Source organism: Rhipicephalus sanguineus, chromosome 1 (assembly GCF_013339695.2).
Source record: "Rhipicephalus sanguineus isolate Rsan-2018 chromosome 1, BIME_Rsan_1.4, whole genome shotgun sequence".
Taxonomy (NCBI): domain Eukaryota; kingdom Metazoa; phylum Arthropoda; class Arachnida; order Ixodida; family Ixodidae; genus Rhipicephalus; species Rhipicephalus sanguineus.
The window spans coordinates 162721186-162743098 of NC_051176.1; the positions used below are offsets into that span (position 1 = coordinate 162721186).

General features: G+C 41.9%; 1 protein-coding gene across 1 annotated transcript in view; it reads right to left on the reverse strand.

The window, feature by feature from the left end:
- Window positions 1-20723, reverse strand: part of LOC119401415 (centrosome-associated protein 350) — a 135599-nt gene extending 114876 nt beyond the window's left edge. The window contains exons 1-5 of the mRNA XM_037668202.2: window positions 20485-20723; window positions 13562-13622; window positions 13422-13465; window positions 5692-5835; window positions 3874-3928 (exon numbers count right to left, since the gene is read on the reverse strand). Of these exons, the coding sequence (XP_037524130.1) occupies window positions 3874-3928; window positions 5692-5835; window positions 13422-13465; window positions 13562-13592 (274 nt within the window). The 5' untranslated portion in view covers window positions 13593-13622; window positions 20485-20723. The remainder of the gene's footprint in view (window positions 1-3873; window positions 3929-5691; window positions 5836-13421; window positions 13466-13561; window positions 13623-20484) is intronic.
- Between the last annotated feature and the right edge of the window lie 1190 nt (window positions 20724-21913).

The following is a 21913-nucleotide window of genomic DNA, read 5'->3' on the forward strand; positions in this document are numbered from 1 at the left end:
CAACTAACCTGGTCCTGTGCTTGCCGCATTATACCCACAAAGTTCTTAATCTCATCTGCCTACCTAACTTTCAGCCTCCCACTCACATGCTTGCCTACTCTTGGAATCCAGTTTGTCACTCTTAATGACCAGCAGCTATCTTGCCTTCTTGCTACGTGCCCCGTCCAACTTCTTCTTGATTTCGACTAAGATGTCCTTAACTCTTGTCTGTTCCCTGACCCACTCTGCTCTCTTCCTGTCCCTTAAAGGGGCCCTGCAACACTGTTGCAAGTAATCATCAAATGGCTTCATTAAAGGAGTTTATTGCCTCACGAATCGACTGCCGCAAAAATTCTTAGAATCCGTCAATTACGAGAAGAGTAGCAAGGATTTCTTGCATGCTTTAAGCGCTTTCTTTCTCCTTTCATACCAGCGAGCACACTGAAAGCTAGGCAGAGGCAAGGGGCAAGAAGCTACATCCATTTGAGCACTTTTTTTGTTTTTTTTTTTCTTCAAACGCACGGCTTACTTCGCAAGCGCGCACGCAGGCATGTTGCAGCATCCTGCGGTGGCCACGGTAACTATGCAGCTCATGATGCTCAAATCAGCCAATGGCCATTGACTGTGTTTATGGTGCGGTCATTAGGGTTAATGGCATCATTTGTCGAGAGAAGAGCGAGCGATTTCTAGCTGACTTTGAGAATTCATTGCAAATTCCAGGCTGTGTGCTACACTATAACGTTTGGCTCACATGTTCTCAGGAGCCTCGACTACCGATCAGCAGCGTTTTCTGATCATGCTGAAAAAGTGTCGCAGGGCCCCTTTAAGGTTACACCTATCACATTATTTTCCCCGGCTCGCTGAGTCATCCTTAACTTAAACCTATATGGAGCAATGTTATGAACAATGCACGGCACCTGTTGAGGATGGCATTGTAATTTCTATCAGCGTCTTACAATATGTACAAAATCTGAGCTCTCTATTGTAAAGGGTTTTCGAGAAAAAAATGGGACATATATGTCCCACTGACCACTGAAAGACAGTCGTTTCAGAAAAAAAAAGTACTTTTTTTATGCAAAGTTGCTGCTACCTTACAAACTACAAAGGACAGAGCCTACAGACACCTACTCTCTATCACAAAAAAAAAAAAAAAAAAAAAAAACTCAACAAAATATCCATTGTACATCCACTTGCTAATGGCATTCAAGAGAGAGAGAGAAGCAAGGAAAGACAGGGAGGTTAACCAGACGCACGTCCGGTTTGCTACCCTGCACTGAGGGCATTCGAGCAGCAGATGTGGGTAGTGGGCATGCCTGCAAGTCTAATATTTGTCCGTGGAGGAAGCTCAACTATTTCCTCCACTGGAAGAGACTTCCCTGCATGAAGCAGAATGAAAATTGGATAGTGCAATCGGTTGCACACAATGTTAGGCTGGCTACGCTTTCGATAATAATAATATGTCATTGAAAGGTTGTCAACTTTGCATTGCACAAATTTTTGAGGAAACTGTATGGGTAGGAACTAATAAAACCAATATAATAGCACATTTAGGAACTCGTGAGTATAAAATAAACTTTTCAAGCATACCGCTCATGCTGAATTGGGTGGAGAGCGCACCAAAATCTGAAGGAAAAAGGATACAGCGCGTGCAAGCGGAATGGTTTGTTTGGAACACCGCTATTTGCTGGCACCTTGTGAATACCATAAAAACAACTACCAAAACCGCTTTCTAGAACATCCACATGGTCACATTAAAATTCTGAAAGCAATCGATTCAGTGGTTTTGATCTAAAAAATTAGAACATGGCGAAGGAAAAAGTGGAACATATGAGTCCCACTGCCCCACAAAGGGTTAAGCACAACCCTTTTCGTAAACCTCCAGGTCTCTGCCCTGTAGGTAAGTACCAGTAAGATGCAGCTGTTATACAACTTTCTCATGAGTGACACTGATATGCAGCCCAATTCTCACTTTAAAAGTTTGTTTCAATGTTTACCTACACTATCAATTTGTTCGCAGCATGTTACCTTTTCATTCTCTTTATAGATGGCTTCGCTGTTTTGTAAAAACAATGTGCAGCTGCATGGTCGGCCAAAGGAAACTTCCAGCATGGAACTTACAGTGTTCTTTACTCCCCCCAAATGTGTTTAGAACTTTAAAGGGATATGTAGAGGCTGCCCGAAGGGGCAGAATTGTGCACACAATTTACAAGTTGCATAAAAAAAACGTCAACTTCATTACACATAGTATTCCAAGCTGCTTAAAACAGACCACATTCAACAACATGCAGCATGAGGATAAACTGCCTTAGGATAGAAAACAGAGCTAGTTGGCATGGTTTCATCTTGAAGGTTGTGCAACGTTCAGACACAAAGGAAGGGCGAGAAGTGCAAAAGACATGCACCAACTCTCAACTGATTTTTTATTCATGAAAACACAAAAGAAGAAATCGAAGAAGGTCACTGGACCACGTGACACAAGCTTGAAACGGTATGGAACTTTCTGGCTAATGCCTCTTCACTAGACTTGTGCACAATACTTTCTATATCAAATTGCCACCCATGCTGACTAGGTATTCATACTCCTCATCCTCATAGCCTTCGATTTTTATTCTAATGTGAAAGACCTCAATCATTTCTCTGGCTAGCTGTTTTTCTTGCCCAGAAAGCACTGTTGTGTCAATGAAATGAAGGGTACACCCGTATTCTCGGCAATTACTGGCTAGGCGTGAAGGCCTTGCTTTTACTAATGACTGCTTATGTTCCCCCAGTGAAACATTCAGGCACCTTCCCCTCTCCTCTCTATATATCCTGCCACACAACAATGGGCCCTGGCACACTATGCCAACATTGCAATCAACAAATGTAGACACTTTCTAGGCACTTTCTAGGCCTAGACACTTTGTAGGCATAAAAAGCAACTAGCCAGAGCGGGTAACAATTTCCGCAGCAAGCAGCACTGACGACATTTATGTCAATGCCTTGAGGATTGTCTATGACAACACTCCGCTGCTGCCAAGGAGAAGAGTGGCATACCGACCCCCATAACCTGCTACATATTCAACGAATCTGACGACTATGAAGGCAATGCTGAGGCAAATATTCCGCTGTTGCTCAAAAGAAATAGCTGTATAGCCCAAAGCCTTGTTTGGCTACAGAATAAACATTTTGCTGACGAACTGCAGAAGAGAATTTAAGCATATCCCTCAAGGCACAGCTGTCACCTTCCTCAGCAATATCGCTGACTTATCCAACATTGGCACATTATAAGTGACTTCAACAACTGGTTTTAGCCTGAGCAGCCACATTTACATAAATGCTGACCTGTCAGGTCTGCAAAAGCAGTGGCTACTAGGCCTGGTGACAGAATTCTCTGGCTCCTTCTCCACAGAAGCTAGTGCAAAGCACAGCTCCGTTCCTGAACACGATATTGATAGAGGAGTAGGCATGGCCTCTTCACCAGCATCCATACCGTATATCACCAAAGGAAAGGGAGGCGATTAGGTGTCAAGTTCAAGAAATGCTGAATGATGACGTTAGTCAGCCATCGACAAGTCCACGGGCATTGCCTGTTGTACTAGTAAAAAAGAAAGACAGCACACTCCGCTTCTGCATTGACTACAGATGGCTTAACAAGAGTTTGACAGCCATGGGCCATCAAACGTCCAACATGAAGCCTGGGCTGCTCTTGGGCTTTATAAAGGGAGACTGGGTCGAAAAATCAGACCTGTGCAGCATTCTAGCGCTCATAGATAACTCAAGATTCATGGTAAGCATAATTTAGTTCCCTTTCTATAGATGCCATTTTAATACTCATCAGTATACATGGCACCAGTTTCATCAGAAGCCAACAAGTTTAGTGCCTACCGACGTTTAGCTCCTTAGAATAATACTCACCATTTATAGCACTCCTTTCCGTGCTTTGAGTTGTCCTGTAACCCTTTGGGCTTACCTGTAAAAAAAAGAGAATTGAATGCAACAACATAAAAATTTCACTACAGAAATAATATAACAAAGCTTCTCCCTACCGTGCACCAATGACTGATTGATTTACTTCAGTTTAGCCTGCTAAAGCTACACAGGCACTACATCTAGCACAGTGGATAGTTAAGGATTATCTTTTACCCTCTAGAGTAAAAAACTTCCCTAAAAGACATTTTTTTTCCTTGCTAATGATTATGTTCATCATATAAAGCGAGACCAAGCAGAATACTGTTTTCGGGTGAAAATTATGACATACAAAAGGACAACACACACGAAGCACCAACTACCAACTGATTTAATATTTTAGAGAGTAGAGCATAGGAGAAACATTTGTGCATACACCCAGAGTATGATCAGACAGGAGCACCGACTCTGCTCATCTGGAAGGGACACGCAGTGCTTTGCCACATTCATGCATTTGCTTGCCTACCCATTTTGTCGTCTGCTCCGTGCACACCACTCACCGCCGCCAGCCTCCGCCAGTCAGTGAATGTGCTCATGAGAGCATGTTGTTGAATGATTTCCACGCGCCTTGACAGATGGCACTGCGAGTCACGAGTAGTTCGCTGAGAGCACAAGGGTAGGAGAAAGAATGTGCGAAAGCATGAAGAGGAGTGGAGGGAGAAAGCAAAGGAACAAGCTAGATGTCCGCATCCGAGTTGCACGGTTTGTCCCGAGCGAATGCATTGCACGGCAGGGGAGTCTGCGCTCATGTCTTATCTTACTCCGTGTGCATACACAAAGCATTTTTATCAGATCACACCAACTAGCCCAAGGTGTCCTGCCGAACCAAGCAAGAGGTTAGAAAGGCAAAGTTTTATAGATAAAAAAAAAACATTTCACACTGTAACAAAAGTGGACTTCACTGCACACAAATGACTCAGTCATTTGTGCAGTCAGCAAGCCAAAATGGTGCATACACCATTCTGGCTTGCTTTATCAACATGCTTTAACACAATGTATTGTGTTGTAAAATTTCTATCACTCGAAGATGCTGAGCAGTATTGTTTTTCAAAACCTTACAATCTTCCGAGAAGATTTTCTCAGCTTTGGCACACTAAATTTTGACCATTTTTGTCTAGCTGAGAAGATGAGTGTTTGGTAAGTGCAATAGGGTGCAAATGTTACTCTGGGAAATCCTAAATTTTTAGAAAGGGTGAAATAAGGAAAGTGCTTTTTCTCAGTCATTCAAATGAGAACTTTGAAGGTTCACAAGTTTTGTTCTAAGGAAGTTATCACCATAAAATTACCCTTGTTGCACTTTTTGATATCTGTAGAATTCAATGACACTTTATTCAGTAGGATCTAAGTAGCCAGTTTATAAAAAATGTGACCAAATGAAGTTTTCATGAACAATTAATAAAAAAGTCAATTGTATGTTGTAAGCAGAAACTGAGCTAAAATTTGATATAAGCACATGAAAATATATAATCACCCAGGTTTTCATCATTGTAACTTAAATATTAAAGCACCTTATGTCTAAAAACCTCTTCCCCCCTTAATTAGGCTGGTAATAAACCAGCTGGAGGTTTCTGTCTAGTTAGTTTGAACATTTAAAATGCATTAAAAAATTCATTTTTGATACTTCAGAAACTGATATTTTGCAAATATATAGTCTGTTAGTCAAGATTAACAAGATATTCGTAGCACACAGTGGCCGAACATCATATTTCCTGCACTATCTGCCTTCTCATATACATGCAATTGAAGTAAACCAGCAATATATCGTACGAGAGATGAAGCAGACGTTCCAGCTGTCCCAAGTCTGTGCACAAAATTGCTCGTGGAGGTGACAGAGCTTGGCTGAGCAGCGAAGTTGAACTCAATTGGGCCAGAAGAAGAAGCAGCGGAAAGCTTCTGACCAGTCCTGTTTAGCTGCAAAGCAGAGTTAGGACAAGTGCATCATCTTTCAAACTTTACTACGACACCCAAAAATGCCATTCAGCTTTTCAAAGACATATAAAATTATTACAAAATGAGGCTGCAAAAACCATAAATTATAAAGCCTACTAGTACTCCTTGATGACAAAAAACTAGGGGTATGTGAATATTGAAATTTTCTAATACGAATCGAATACGAATAAGGCAAAAAAATCTCGTCAAATATCAAATCAAATAATGAATGTCATGATCGTCAGCAGCAGCAGCAGCAGTCTATCTTATGGCCCCTACCAGGATGACGACCTCTCCCAGCGATCGCCAACACACCCTGTCTTGCACGAGCCGATTCCATTTTATGCCTCCAGATTTCTTAATTTCGTCACTCCACCTGACCCTTTGCCACCCTTGTCCACGTGTGCATGGTTAAAAAGTTGCTAAACGAGAAGTAACAATAGCTTTTCATTAATGTTTTACAATAACTTAAACTGCATGTCAGAATGCATGTTTTTTTAACCCATATATGCCCAGTATCCTACATAAAGGACGCTTCTTTGATGCACTCTGACATCATTTCTTTAGCTGATGACTAGTACCACCTACAGCACATCAAGCAGGCCTCATTCTCAACCTGTGCAAGCCTAGACATTGCTTGCTTTTCTTGCTGCCACGTGCCGACCACTTTCTCCGGGCAAATGCATGATTTGTGTGAAAGACGTCATGGAGACGAAGAATCGCACGTGAAATGCCGACTGCTTTCTCCGGGCAAATGCGTGCTTTGTATGAAAGACGTCACGGAGAGGAAGAAGTGCAATGTCGATGTGCACGTCAAATGTTCCAAGGCTTACCACACCCGCACATGGCACCCCTAATGGCCATTGTCCTGTATGTATAGGACGGCTTGAAAAACAGTGTTTCGTTTACCTGGCAGTAAATAAAGAACTTGTGCTTTCTTTTGAGGGTAGAAGTACACTTTTTGTGAAAAAATTTTTTTGTTTTGTCTGTTTTTCTGATTTTGGGCATATATGGGTTAAGATACTTTTAGTAATGCACTAACTACAAATTATCAGGCAGAAAAATTGAATAGTTGACATGTTCACAAGGTGAGCACTCTACGTGCTGCAACGAAACACCTGAAGGTGAAAAATACCCTCTCCCTTATGCAATGTGATGCTCACACATTGACTTTTCTTTTTCCAAGCATCTAAACAATATCTAGGTAACATTCTAGGTGGTTATTTCATTGTATCTGTTTACAGAACGCAAAAGTACAACACATGCTGTGTAAGAGAGCTGCAGAACAAAGCTTGGTCAAAAAAAAAATTTCCTGTCACCTAAGCATGCAATACATAAGGCTGAAATCGAGCACGAGGGTAATGTTTGCATTATGCATATTTCTCAGTGACCATAGTAAAACACTGCCAAGTGACGGGAACACAGCATAAATATGCACTGAAGAATCGTATGCAGCGACCACAAAGTTCACCGTAACGTAACGGGTGCACATTAGGGATGCTTTACTTTAAAGAATGCACAGCATTCATAATACATAGGGATGAGCGAATAGCGAATTTGACGTACGAAGCGAATACTGATTTGGTTGAATAATTTCAAATTGAATAGTTTGAATAGTACATATAACATATAAAGAAAAATGGGCATTCTTGTAGTGACCCAACTAATTTGCAGACTATTTTTAACCCTTTCGGCCCTGGCGGTGTCAATTGACACCATCACACAACATTTCCCCTAGCACCTCGGAAATGAAACCAAAACTGCTCGTTCTTGGGGGAATACTTTTTCAATGATCCCCACTGCGATTGACACCAAAATTGCGGCCTGCTTGCAGAGCTGGGAGCCACAAAGAAGAAGAAGCTTGACCAAAGTCATGGGTGATGCCGAGGCGGGTCAGCTCAGGCGGGTAGGCGTCATTTTCGGGACGACGTACCGAAGCTGTTTCAATAAGTATCACACAGAAAAATGAGACGTGGCTCACATTTTGTGTACTCTAGTGAATAGCAGAAAAAAAGATGCCATTTTTCTCATTTCACAACCGCTGAGCCCTGATGACCTAATTTGATGTCATGTCTATAAATTAGAGCTGTGCGAATAGCAAAATTTTGGGTGCGAAGCGAATTCGAATAATAAAGATTGAGTGCGAATCGAATCGAATAATTTCGAATAATTTTCGAATATTTCTCAAACATTTTTCGAATAATTCGAAGTGAAATTACAGAAAATGTTGCAGTGAATCCTTAAGTATGTTCTTGTGAGATAGCAACATGAAAGTGTTTCTTTTTGCGAGGTTGATGAAGCGCTGGTGGGGTCATATTTCATAGTTGTCTTTCTTATCAAGAATGAGGCAATGTAGAGGCCGAATTGCATTTATGTACATGATTTGGTGCAACCAAGGTGTTGCCGACAACACTTTACACGTGATAGGCAGAGATGCCATTTCCTCAGCCTCTCCTTCTCTTTCAACTTCTGTGGAAGGCCAACTGATGTGGCAGACAAGGGTGTGCTCCCTTCAAGTCTGGAGTTCCAAATCTGCCTTGTAGACGTCGATATATAAGAACATCTGAAATTTTGGATGCTAAAAAGCTTTGGCGTCCGATTTTTCAGACTTCCTGCCCAAATTTCAGGTCCAAAACAGCATTAATTGAGCCCCCAACTCTGCCACATCTTTCACCTCCATATTGGAACCAGCGTTTTCTTGAGTTAATACATTTGCGACCGTAGCGGAGCTTGAAAGGCAGCTTTACCGCAATACGGGGGTGTGATGAGGTGAAGCATATTGAAAATCTAGGGACCACTTCCAAACGGACGTTGACTCTCTCTTGGCTAAATTCGACCGTAACGGACCTAGAAAGGCAGCTTTGCCGCAATACGAGAGTGTAATGAGGTGAAGCATATTGAAAATCTGAAGGGGTCACTTTCAATCGGACGTTGACCGCATTTGTCTTTGGGAAGTTCGAATAGTTCGAATAGTAAAATTTCAGTGCGAATCGAATCGAATAGCAAACACTATTCGAAAAATATTCGAAATTTCGAATATTCGCACACCCCTACTATAAATCCATTAATACTTGCACCACTGGCTCAATTTTTCGTTCGTGGTCTTCTGATGTCATGACTATTAGGAAAACATGCACAAAAAAAGTCCCCGACCAAAATAAAAAATCCAGGGCTGAAAGGGTTAAGAATTAGAACTAGGATTGTGCAAATGTCACTTTTTTGGTTCAAGCCAAAGTGGAAACTACATTGAACAGTAGCAAGATTTAAATACTGGTAGAAAGCAAGTTAGATGTGGCAAAATACACCACATTTTAAAGTTTGCTACACTTGGCACATATAAGCGCACATAACACGCTTTTAAACTTTAAAAAAAAGTAAATAAAATAATCTGGGTGCAGGTAATATGTACATTTAACCTTCAAGCGCGGATTTCTGCTGAAAAGACGGCTTCACGGCATCGCGGCCTCAAGCCGCAGTGAAGCCACCTTTTCAGGTGGGTTACTTGCGGTAAAATACATCTATTCGTTCATTTCGAATACAGTTACAACTCGATCTAACGAAACTAGATTTTACGAATTTCCCGATCTAATGAAAAAATTTCTATTCGCTGGCAAGCACCCATAAGGATAAGTGTTCATCAACACGAATTAACAAAGCTGTCATGGCATTAAACCCGATTTAACGAAGTTTTTCCAGAAATAAATGAGTAAAAAATGCAGCGACTTCTTTCTAATATTGACACAGAGGAATTTCTCATTGGGCATGCGCTGTAACGCTATCGCGTTAAAACACCTTCCCGCTCAACTCACAACCCGTTTGATCTTAACGAGGCTGCACGCCACACCCACGCATGGAACAATGCACATAACAGCCAGTAGCGCTTTTACATACCAGATGGCTCTAGGGGTGGTGGTGGTTTTATTGTCCCTGTAAATTCTCCTACAGAAACACGGTGGTCCCTTTCGTTATTTAAAGGTTTACGTGACAGATGGCACTGATTGCCTCCTTGCAACTTTCTCTCTCTGCCTGCTCGCATAATCACTACATTCGTTCTCCCCTCTTTGCATATTCACGTCTTTAATATTCAGCCATGGCCGAATATTCAGGGAAAATTCGAATATGCATTTTTCAAATCGAATATGCTTCGAATAAGGAAAATATTATATTTGTATTCGAAATTTTGAATATTCGCTCACCCCTACAAAAAAACAGCGCCTTCATTACAGCACGCATGTATTTTTTTCCCTGATGTTATGCGCGAAGCCGCAAAATATCGTGTAAATGCTCGACTTGCGTTGGATATTCTATCCGTGGACGCACAACAATACAGTATTGTAAAAGCGGTTCTTTAATGAAGCAAAGGACTTGGACACACTTCTTTTCACAGTCGGCTGACAAGTGTTCTGGCACGAGATGAACAACTGCAGTTTGAGTTGTTCGACCATCGGAAGCACGTATGACAGTTTTCTTTAGATGTCAATGGCTTTCTTTTGTGTCATATGTTGCTCATAGAATGAACCTAATTATCTTTAGGCCATCAGAAGAGAGAAAGCAACACATGAGCGCACCACTGGAGGCGCTCACTGGGAAATTGCCGACAGAGTTTTCGTTGCATACTATGACATTTGTTAGCACTTAACAGCCTTTAACTTTCACAGTGATGCATTACTTCTCTCGTTCGTCCTCTGATCGTAGTTTGGCGCACAAGCGGAGCTTATCCGCATTCGAAGCGGCACTCATGTAAAGTGAGCGCCCGCAGCATGGAACGGCCGCTGCTGCGCGGGTTTGTCAAGCGGCTGATCGCAAGACTAAGCTTGCTGAACCATGACACCTGGCTGCGCATTTGTTGGCGTGGAGCTGCTGATTTGTGATTATGTCATGTACAAGTATTTTTAGCAACTTATATCCGAGTTCCACCACATAACGAACAACGCGGCCGCTAGGCTGCCATGGTCACATTTGACGCACTATAACTTGTTAGCAACCAAAATAATGCAACGTTTTTTTCTGCAGAATTGTAGATGACGTCCTTGACTTCAATCAGAGAGATTTTAAAAAAAATTAATAATGGCCTTTTTGAGAAAATCATTTTCAAAGTTCAGCGTTTTTCGTAAATCACTTACGTTTCAGCCCACTTATCAAGTGAAACAGAACGCGATAAAACCATGCAAATTATTTTAAAAGAGAGCGAAAGTATCAAAGTTAATATGTACCGAGTTTTATTATCCTCACTTTAACTTGCATGCAGCAATAAATTCCCGAAATAAAGGTATTTTGTGCGATTTGCCAAGTTTGTGATTTTTTTTCTTCAAAAGTGCTTCGACCAGCAAGGGAAATAAAAGACTCATAAGATTGTATTTCACTTGTTCTTTAAGGGGAACAAATATTGTGACGAAGAAGTGCACCGTTTTTTCCCTAGGTGTGCTCAAAATTAAGAAATCGCAAAATTGGCGGAAAAGTGTTTTTTGCGGCCAAAATTTGTATATTTTTTTTCAGGCGAAAAAAACTTTTTTACGCAAAACTAACTGCAAAACCATTGTTATGGGTGTAATGCCTAGACCTACAGTAAATTTCATCAAAATCGGGAATGGTGACCGGGACCTCGTGTTCGATCTTATCTGGACACACCCTATGAAACAAATTATCTTAAAACAAATTTGTAATAAGACTGCGAGATATATAAAAAAATCGAAATTTCAATTCTGAATTCAATTCTTTTTCAAATCTTTTCAATTCTTTTATTATTCACATGAAGATAGGTAAATAAGTTAAAGGCAGGGCGCCATAACTCGCACAGGAGTTGTGAAGGGGGCCCTCATGTCATATTCTGTTATACAAACACTAGAGCGCGTGAGAAAAGAGTATAATGGCAGGAATATGGGACATTCTCATCAGACAAGTGACGCGAGTACAAAAGAATGTAGGTTACTTTTTAACAGGTCAACAACTGTGGTTCTGCTAGGTCTGTGGGTAGTTTGTTCCAAAGATGTGATGCGGTATGCGTGAATGTAAATGATCCATAATTAGTGCGAGATTTTGGAATGGTTAAACTTTTTGAGTTCACTGATCGTATCGGGTATGGGGTATTTTAGTGAGCAATTTTTACCTCACAAATATGCAACAAAAGAATTTTTCGGAGAATACATTTTATACACGAGAGATCCGTGCAGTATATCAGCAAATTTCAACCTTCAATACACAGTGGGAAGGAAACAATCGCTGTTGTGATCAATGGTACAACACCATGGTCAACAACCAGCCATCTTTTCACGAAAAACACAAATCCCTATGCAGTGACGAGTAAATGATGCTGAAACACTGAAGATGATTTTGACCTTTAGAGCATGTCAGAGATCTTGAGATAAGCATGAGGCAGCAGTGAAACAATGCACAGAGGAAAATTAAACTTGATAGTGGATACCAGTTGACATTCTGGACCGGTCTGATGCACTTTCAATATCTGTGCTACTGAAACCTAGCAAACCGAAGTTGTCTTATGGGTCACTGAAAATGTCGGTGTAGAATTTCACATGCAGATGCATCGAAATCTGTAGAAACGCACAATTTCCACGAAGTCACAACACGCGGCATTGACACAATGTTGGAAACTACTTCAGCAGGCTTCGGTGGCACTTTTAACCCTTTGCGGTCCAAGAGCTTTACCCATTTTCCGTCCATTCTGGTGTGAAACTAAAGAAATCAAAGCTCAAGTAAAAGGACTTTACTTACTCATTTAGAGATGACACATAATGCAATGAGAAAACACGTTAAAGAGCGCGCGACAATGAAAGAACTTGTCGAGCAGTGCCCAACCACGAGCCGCTGCAGCCGTGTTGCATTGTCGGGAGGAGCTTGACAACGGACCGCAAAAGGTTAAAGTTACCCCACGTCGCGGAAAAACGAAACGAACAAGGAAAACAGCACTTGTGGTGCTTGTTTCACTCGCTGGATGATGCTAACTGTCCAGGTGCACATGGAAAGTGGGAAATTCAAATATGAAACTGTCAACCGTAAGCTATCGACAGGGATAGGTACAGACAGGAAAGTGTTTTACGCAGTCATAGTGTAACTTAAAGGGACACTAAAGGCAAATATGCACATGAAAGCACATGAAAGATGGCACACATTGTTCTACAAGCACATAAAAGGTGTGTCTGTGCATGTTTATGCTAGTGTTATACTGCCACTTTCCATTCCTTGCTGCATATGGCCATCAGCCTTGAGTGAGAATGTGACATGTATCTTAGCTCGGCTGACTTTGACGATTTGGAAAGCCCACTTTTCTGAGGCTCACTGCATAAGCATAACACCACAGATGTCTTCTGAGTGTAGAAAAGAAAATGCGTGCCAACAGAAACTTCTCGGTTATATGCTGCATAAAAGTGCTCTTTAGTAATATTACTTAATGTAGAATGTTTTTTTTTTTTTATAAAGATCACATTGAAGGATGCAACAAGGATTCTACTCGCTGAACCAATGCAGGAGTGCCTTTTGCCAAAAACATGCACATATTGTTTGCATTCTATCTGAAAAAGGGTTGATAAATATTAAAAAAAAGGTTAGCATACCTTGTCCTTTAAATCATTCAAGGAGGAGTGAAGTTCTTTCAGGTCTGTTGGAGAAAAGTATTAGGAACATTCATTTCCACGTGAAATTAATTGCAAACATGCACTCAAAGCAAAACAAGGATTAAGAATAAATGACAAACCCAACCAAGCTCCTTTCTGATCTGCATTCATGTCAGTCAGTCAGCAAAATGTCCCCACCTCCTGAAATAATACAAAGCAAAAAATAAGTTCAATTACTGCCATAAAATAAAATAACTGTTTTCAGCATGCCACAGATAAAATTAGTGGCTCTGTACTTTTTAAAAGCTGCTGACAGTTTTCCAATAAAAGGACTACTAAAAATAAAATTTCTGCATCCAAATTTTCAATAATATCTGGGGTTAATGTCTCAAAACCACGATATGATTATGAGGGACGCCATAGTGAAGAGCTCTGGAAATTTCGACCACCTCGGGCTCTTTAATGTGCCCCTAAACCTAAGTACACGGGCCTCAAACATTTTCACCTTCATCGAAAATGCAGCTGCCGTGGCTGGGATTGCATCTAAATTTTCAAAAAATAAATAAAAACATTAACATGTCTATTGACTGTGGGAAGTGGGAACACAAAGGAGAGAGAGAGAGAACTTCTTGGCACAAGTACTAACTGCACAACAGATATTTTTCTCATCGTGCCCCTTGCCATTCTTCCTTTATCTCGGCAGCGACTATGCAGAGAAAATGGTCCCGTGCAGCACGGCGACACACTCACTCGACTCACTCTCGCCGGCACAGTGTGGCAAGATTGTGGCCACTACAACGCCATAGTTGGAACATGAAGTCTCAATTTTTTAATAGTGTCACGTGTAATTAATTGCAGCATCTTGTTTGTGAATCGATGAATATGTGTGACACTCGCAGCATGGCTTGTCGTGGCAGGTGAAAAAGGAGACTTACCACTTCCCTAAAAGCAGTGGTGGCAGTTAGATGGTATCGCAACTTAGGAGCACAGCCATAAGCCTAGTGTTGTGGCTTAATGTCTTACAACAATCATGTTACTCGAAACTGCCTTCTAATTGTGTTTCTCTTGTACACATTTCAAACGGTTACACAACACAGCTTATACGAAGGTTCTCCAATAAGCACGGTGGTCTCCGCGAAGCAGATTTACTAATACTGGTACAGGCCTTTTCCATCAGTAAAATCACATTCTCCTTCCCTTATCTCCACCTAACTAGGCCTGAGGAAGGTAAGGTTAATTCACTGATACGCAAGCTGTACAAGTTTGCCAGCGCAGTGCCAAGTACTGCCTCTACTGAGAGACTTTTGGCTAGAGGCACCTTAAATGCGTTTAGTGAGCTTGAAGAAGCCCACCTGACAGCTCAGTACCAACGCTTATCGAACACCCACACTGGAAGACGCATTTTAAACTCCCTAAGCATTACCCCAGCACTGATGACCAAGGAGAAATTTGATATTCCCCATGAGACTCATGAGAACTTTGATATCCCTCCTCTCCCTAAAAATATGCATCCTGTTTATTACAAGCATAGAAGGCAACAATGAGCTAAAGCCTTTCAGAGAAAGTTCTTTAATACCTGCGCCATACGGGCACTGAAAATGGCATTAACTTCCGAATGCCTTAAGATTTAATACCATTTGCACGGTGCCACAAGGGCAAATCAAATGGCATTTGCCTGAATGCCATTCTTCACCTAATGCCTTTGCTAGAACACATTCAACTGAGAAATATGTACTCTTGACACCAAAGCTCGCTCACTGCAGTACACATAAGGCATATGAAATAGCGTCTATCACGTCAAAAATATTTTATACATGACTTAACAAATTTCGTGTTATTCCTTAGTTGTATTATAGCGAAATTCACGTCAAATTTGCAACGGCTTTGACATGACAGGTGCTATGTCGGATTCTAGGCTTAGGATTCAACATGCAACGGCCTAAGTTGCTGTGGTCGGTTGCAATGTTGTAAAAAACAGTAACAAACTCAGGCTAATGACACCATAGTATGCTTACTTCTATATTCCACTAGCCTCGAACGCAAATTAGTTATGCTAAAATGCATGTTCATATCGTATCATTACTCTAAAATTGCTTACTTCAAAAGTCGCTGTTATCGACCTCATCAGGTCAAATGTCATTAAAATTAGACAGGTGGCAGCTCCGCCGAAAAAAATGCCATTCAGGAACTTAATGCCTTAACTACTGAATGTCATTTCTTGTGCCCGTGTGGTACGGGTATAACTGCAAAAATGTGGTCTATTTCGATGCCACAGAGTATACGTGTGGACAAAAATTCGCCATATCAGTTGTTGACTCCACTGGTAGTGCTGCGACGGCAGCATCCATCCAAGCCTCGTCTTCGGAGAAGGTAACGGTGGCACTCCATGCAACAATACCCAATTCAACACTCGTAACAGCGAGCAAAACTGGAAAAGACAACAGAGACAGAGTGTAATGAGCACTAACTTCCAACTGTTTATTCCACTGACGATACCATGTATATATGTACATACGAAGTGCCAGCAGGTAAGGAAAAGAAACAAAGTCAAAACATAGAATAATCAGCATGAAATGCACAGGGTGATAATTTGAAGGTCTTAATCACTAACTTTCTAAAAACTTTAGCTCATCTTTGGTCAATGCAAGCGATGGCATGCGGACGCATCCCTCTCCCACACAAGCAATCTCTACCACCTCAACTATCTCCCTGATGCACTGGTCTTTGTAGCGATAAACAATGTCACTTTTTTTTAACTCAGGCTTGCAAGGCTTAGTACGCCGATGCGTAGGCTTATTACCACAGTTACCGCACTGTGAGCTAAGCTGACCCTAGTTACCATCCCGTAAATGTGATAAGTCTACATGTCGACGTGCTAAGCCTTGCAAGGCCGAGTTAAAAAAAAATGTGGCAATGTTTATCACCACAAAGACCAATGCATCAGGAAGATAATTGAGACGGGTGCGGGTGAAGGATGTGTCAGCATGCCATCGCTTGCATTGACCAAAGATGAGCTAAGGTTTTTTAGAAAGTTGGTGATTAAGACCTTATCAATATCATCCTGCGCATTTCACGCTTATTCTATCTTTTGGCTTTGTTTCTTTTCCTTACCTGCTGGCACTTCGTATGTACATATACCTGGTATTGTCAGCGAAATAAACAGTTCGAAAGTCAGCACTTTTTACCGTCTGTCTCTGTCGTCCTTTCCAGCTTTACACGCTTTTACATGTGTTGCAATGAACCAACAAGCCCAGCAAGCAACCATTCCTGAATACCCAATTCGTTTGTAATTGTAGGTGACTCAAAAACTGCCATATGCAACTTTGAAGTGGGCAGGGTTTGCAGGACAGCGCCATCCCAACACCTGCTCACGCAGGCCTAATTGGTAATGAAATGGCCCACGCAAGTGCTCGAGCTTTCATAATCCGAGCGCAGGCTAGACTAGGGGATGGTTCAGAAGCCACTAATCTCCCTCCGGCATTTACCTCCAAAGAAAGATTGCTTACATACCCGGACATTTGCAGGCATTACCGCTTAGGGTACCAAACCCTCCCACTTTTAATGCATTGGTCCTTACGCAGGCACAAGGTTCTATGGCGTAAACTACAAACTCGCACTTTTCTCTCCCCTGCCTTACGCAACAAAATTTAACCGGGAGTGTACCCTAGTTTGGCCTGCAAGTTTTGCTCTGTCAGCAGAGTGGACCCAAACCACATTCGTTGACAGTGTAAGAATCACTCGCCTCCCCCAAAGCCTACGTAGATATTTAGGTAGTAGGGAGCTGTGGGAGGCTTCTATGCGTAGCTACAACCCTGCACTTCAGAAGACTATCAAGAAGTGGGTTGAGGTGATAGAGCAGGCCTACCACAAGTAGGATCCCTCACCTTATTCTCGCAGCCCCTCTCCCTTAAGATGGGATAAATAAAGTTGTTTCTCTCTCTCGAAAATTTCAGAGAGATGTGCCCTCCACTGTAGACTTATAGAGTGGCAATGATGATGTTGAAACGGCTCCTTTTCTGGCAGGACCGCCATAGTGCAAGTGCATGCTTCAATGGTATCTGTTATCACGAGACTACCCCAACAGGTTTCAGTGATGTGATTATGCTCGTTTTTCGTGTCCAACCACGTCTTACCGTACATTTTAGAACTGCCCATAATGAAAGATAATGACATTTGCTGCACTCTTGGAGAACTGAGGCTCCATAGCATAATTACTGGGTTGGCAACTACCCAACAAAAGCAAGCAAAAACATTCTTTCAGAACTGTCTTAATAAACAGAAGCTGTAATGCCATCTCAAGCAGTCAATAACAGTGAAGAGACAGAGAGAAAGAAACTTGATACTACAGCTACAATTCTACTACAAAGCAATAATTGCACATGCCTGAGACAGTATTCGATAAGTAAATATCGGATTAAATATTCAGGCAGTAAAAAAATCTTCAGGCAAACACAGCACTAAATGCCACTTAGGCATACACATCTACGATTAATGATAACAAGGGAACGACACCCAAACAGGAACAATGCTTTTATAATAAAAATCGATGCAGTAAGCACTCCCTTTGCTATGTTAAATTTCTCTCTCATAAGAGCATAGAGACACAAAGACATTGCTAGTCTACAAGAGTCTCACACAGAATTTAGTTCAGAGATCATCCAAATAAATCACGAAACCATTTCTAGCTTTAAAGTCCTGCCCTTCTCACTAAGAATTAGCTTGTGCATGGAAAAGAAGCACTGAATGCCCACTGATGCTAGAGAAGAGCACTTGTGCACAAGCACTAATCCCCACCCCATGAAGATTATACTGTGCCTTCAAGCCAAAGCCCTTCCAGCAGCTTTCTGCACAGAAAATTTTAGCTGTGTTCGAAGGTGGCTTGAGATTCAAGCAGTCGTCCAGGAAATGCCATGCATGGGGGAACTGCCGCCAAACTGCTTTTTCAGAACCTGAATGAGATCATTTCTGATCAGAGCCACCTTAACACTTTGTTAAGTTTCAGGATCGTGGGGAAGGAGATTGAAGTAGGCACACAAATATGCCATGTGTTTAATGCCTCTTTGCGTATATAACTTTTTTCAGACTTTCTCAGTGACACTATCGTCTCTACAGAGAACTTTAATAATTTTTGGGGTTTTACGTGTGAAAACCATGATATCATTATGAGGCACACCGTAGTGGAGAGCTCCAAATTGATTTCGACCACCTAGGGTTCCTTAATGGGCACTGACACTGCACAGTACACAGGCCTCTATCATTTTGTCTCCATCAAAATGCGACTGCCGCAACCCGCATCTTTCGGGTCAGTAGGGCGAGCACCGTAACCACTATACCACCAAAACGTTTAGGCAAAATTATACACAGAGTCATGGGTAGATTTCTCTAAAGTGCTGCCAACTCAAGATTGCTCGTAATGGGCATATTCTGTATACTGCATTGGAATATTAAGTACCGGATGGCCAAAATTTCCTAATGGTTTGTTCTAGCACTACTATTTAGGCAGCAGCAATGAGTAAGAAGCTGTAAAGAAATTTCCTTTTTTTTGTTAAAGGCACAATGTCTCTAGAATTTTCACCTATGCTCAATGACACAATACTGCAAAAGACACTGAATGCTGAAGCAGTGTTTTTTCTCCAAGAGGTATTGCATCAATGTAAAGCCACACTAATCTGCAGTCTCAGTTCAGTGGAGCAAAGCATGTGTAGGTGATAGGTACACAATTGACATGCCATAAACTTTTTTTCTAGTCACTTAGAACAAAGTGAGAAAAGCCTTGTTTTCTCACATGCTGTTATGCTGTTAGCTTCCAACAAAAAATCACCTAAGTTATTCAATCATATTTCTTGCAAACAGCAACACAAATGAATAGCAATCATCTTTATCTTCTTACTGTGTTCCCTGGCCATATAAGTCATGTTTATGCCAAGCCAGAGCACCAATGCCATTAATACTTATGCCCAATCATACAGAGCTCTCTATTTCTCAACAGGTCCAGGATTGAGAACAATCCATCAACCTCAGGCTTAAGCTTCAGCAAGGAATGAGCAAGTGAGTATTTTGTATTCATCAACACTCGATGTCTACCCCATGTAAGCTATCTTTTCTATTCAATGCAGTCAGATGAGAACGAACGTTCTGAGTACATCTTATGTGTCCGTGTGAGGCACATAAAAGGGGAAGCCGAGATTAAATGTAAGAAGGTAAAGAGGGTATTACAGGATCCCAAACCTCATTGCACGTGGAAACAAGTGTATGGTTTAAGTGCATGTTGATATTACTCCGCGAAACATAACTGTTGCTTGTACGACAAAGAAATCTTGCCCAGAGCAAATAAAGTGTATTATAGCCAGTAATACCGGTGGTCACACGGTGCACTGCTGATCGCGATTAAGTCCGATCCTGATAAAACTGTTTAACAGTGATAAAACTGCTTAACCCTACTGCAGCGTGCGTAAAGAAGCCAATCGTGATCGAGAAATTCGATCCGGATCAAGCTTGATCGCGATTAAAAGTGACTCTTTGACACCGGTGTTACATGAAAACTGAGGATTAATTGTGGTCAATAACAAACACTGCACAAAAGGCAGATGGAAAGTAGTAAATGTACGTCCTGAGCCTGTTAATGGATTTTTTGCACAAGAAACTACTGGGTCTTTTTTTTTTCTTCCTTGTTATTATCAGGAGTTGGAAACCGGCGCTGAATGAACGTACCCACACCTGCTAAATGCCAGGTTGGCGCTGAAAATTCTGCATTCACTCACTAGCACTGCATTGAAAAGGGCCCTCTTTTAAGATACCCGCGTTTCACATGGCTGGAATGTCTAAAAATTCGCCATGCGCGAGTTATATAAAAACTGACTCTACCAGTGGCACAGCAACGACCGGCAATAAAGAGCATGCGTATCGCATTCACAAATGCCGTGTACGGCGCAAAACAACTCGAATAAACGAGTTGTTAAGCGAGGAAAGTACAGACGGCCAGCAACATAAAATAAACAGGGCAATCCCTTCAGTTACCATTAGTACAACTTCTACAGAGCATGAAACGAATACGAGCACGTACCCAGTCAGCAATTCGCTGGTCATTAGCACTACTGTCAGTTCAAAGACAGAGTCGCTGAAAGCAACATGACGAGCTAACAATACTTCAAGTTCTCCTAACGATCTTCGGGCGCACGATATTAGTCATTTGACAACACTCCGCCCCATATATGCATGATGCGTGTGTCAAATAACAGCGGGGCTGCTAAGCGGGACGTTTGAAAACCGGAAACAAAACATTTTACCCCATGGCCCCTGGTTGCCGAGCTACCATTCAACCAACAAACTACAACTGAAATACTCGGCATCATATTAAGTAAGAATGACACCAGAAGCTTGGTTTAAGTAAGTAGCTGCGGTTAGGACAATGATTATGTTTTTTTTTTTTATTTTGCTCCCAGCACAGTGCGCCAGTTACGAGCCGCCACAGTCATTCTAAAGCCAAGTGGCCAAGTCGTTCCGGTCTGTAGCGGAGCTGGGAGCATTGAACAGACGACAAAAGCAGCGACAAGCGACTGTGCCGTGTTTTGACGTGTCGCGCAACATGTTTATGAATAGACGCAGGTAGGATGAGCGACTGCGCTGAGTTTCGTGCGCATATGGTGCGCATGAAGCAGCGTGCACTGCCTCGATGGCAACCAGTGCTCCCGAGCTCGTCGCCGCGGCCTACTTAAAGGAGTACTGACAAGAATTTTAAAAAATTTTCCGATTGTTGCTCTAAATAAAAATACTGGTGTCGAGAAACCTAAAAAGAGTATTGTGGTGCCTGGGAATGCATCGTATATATTTTAATTGCCGCTACAATAAAAAGACAATTTCGGTTTCGATATCGAGGGGGCGGCTTCTCAGTGACGTTTCATGTCAGTATGACGTCACGGGGATACAGAAACTCGCGACGTATTAGAGGCAAATCCGTCAGCTGCTCGTAGTGCACATAAACAACGATGAGTGAAATGTCGTCCAGTGACCCTGACAGTGATTTCTGCGATTTAGGCTGTATGCAGGACGCAGAACTCGCAAACTCGGGGGAACTGTCTTGACTCGTCGGGATAATGTCCATTACAGTGGGGCGCTGGCTTGCAGATGCTCAGCGACGAAAACTTCACAGTCAAATTAAAATATTTTATACGTGTTCTCCGACACCGGTGTGTGGACAGCGTTGACACTGCATACCAAGGAAACGGAAAATGTCCCTTTTGCGATGTCTCAAAGTCGTGTCAGTACTCCTTTAACCCGCCGAGGTTACGTTGCGGAGGCTTCGTGTCGGGGTTACTAGCTTTTACTGCTTTTACCCCATTTGTCCGGAAACAAAACATTTTACCCCATGGCCCCCGGTTGTCGAGCTCCCATTCAACCAACAAACTACAACTGAAATACTCGGCATCATATTATGAATTTTCTGAAGTAAGAATGACACCAGAGACTTGAGTCAGTACCGCGGCCCCTATGGA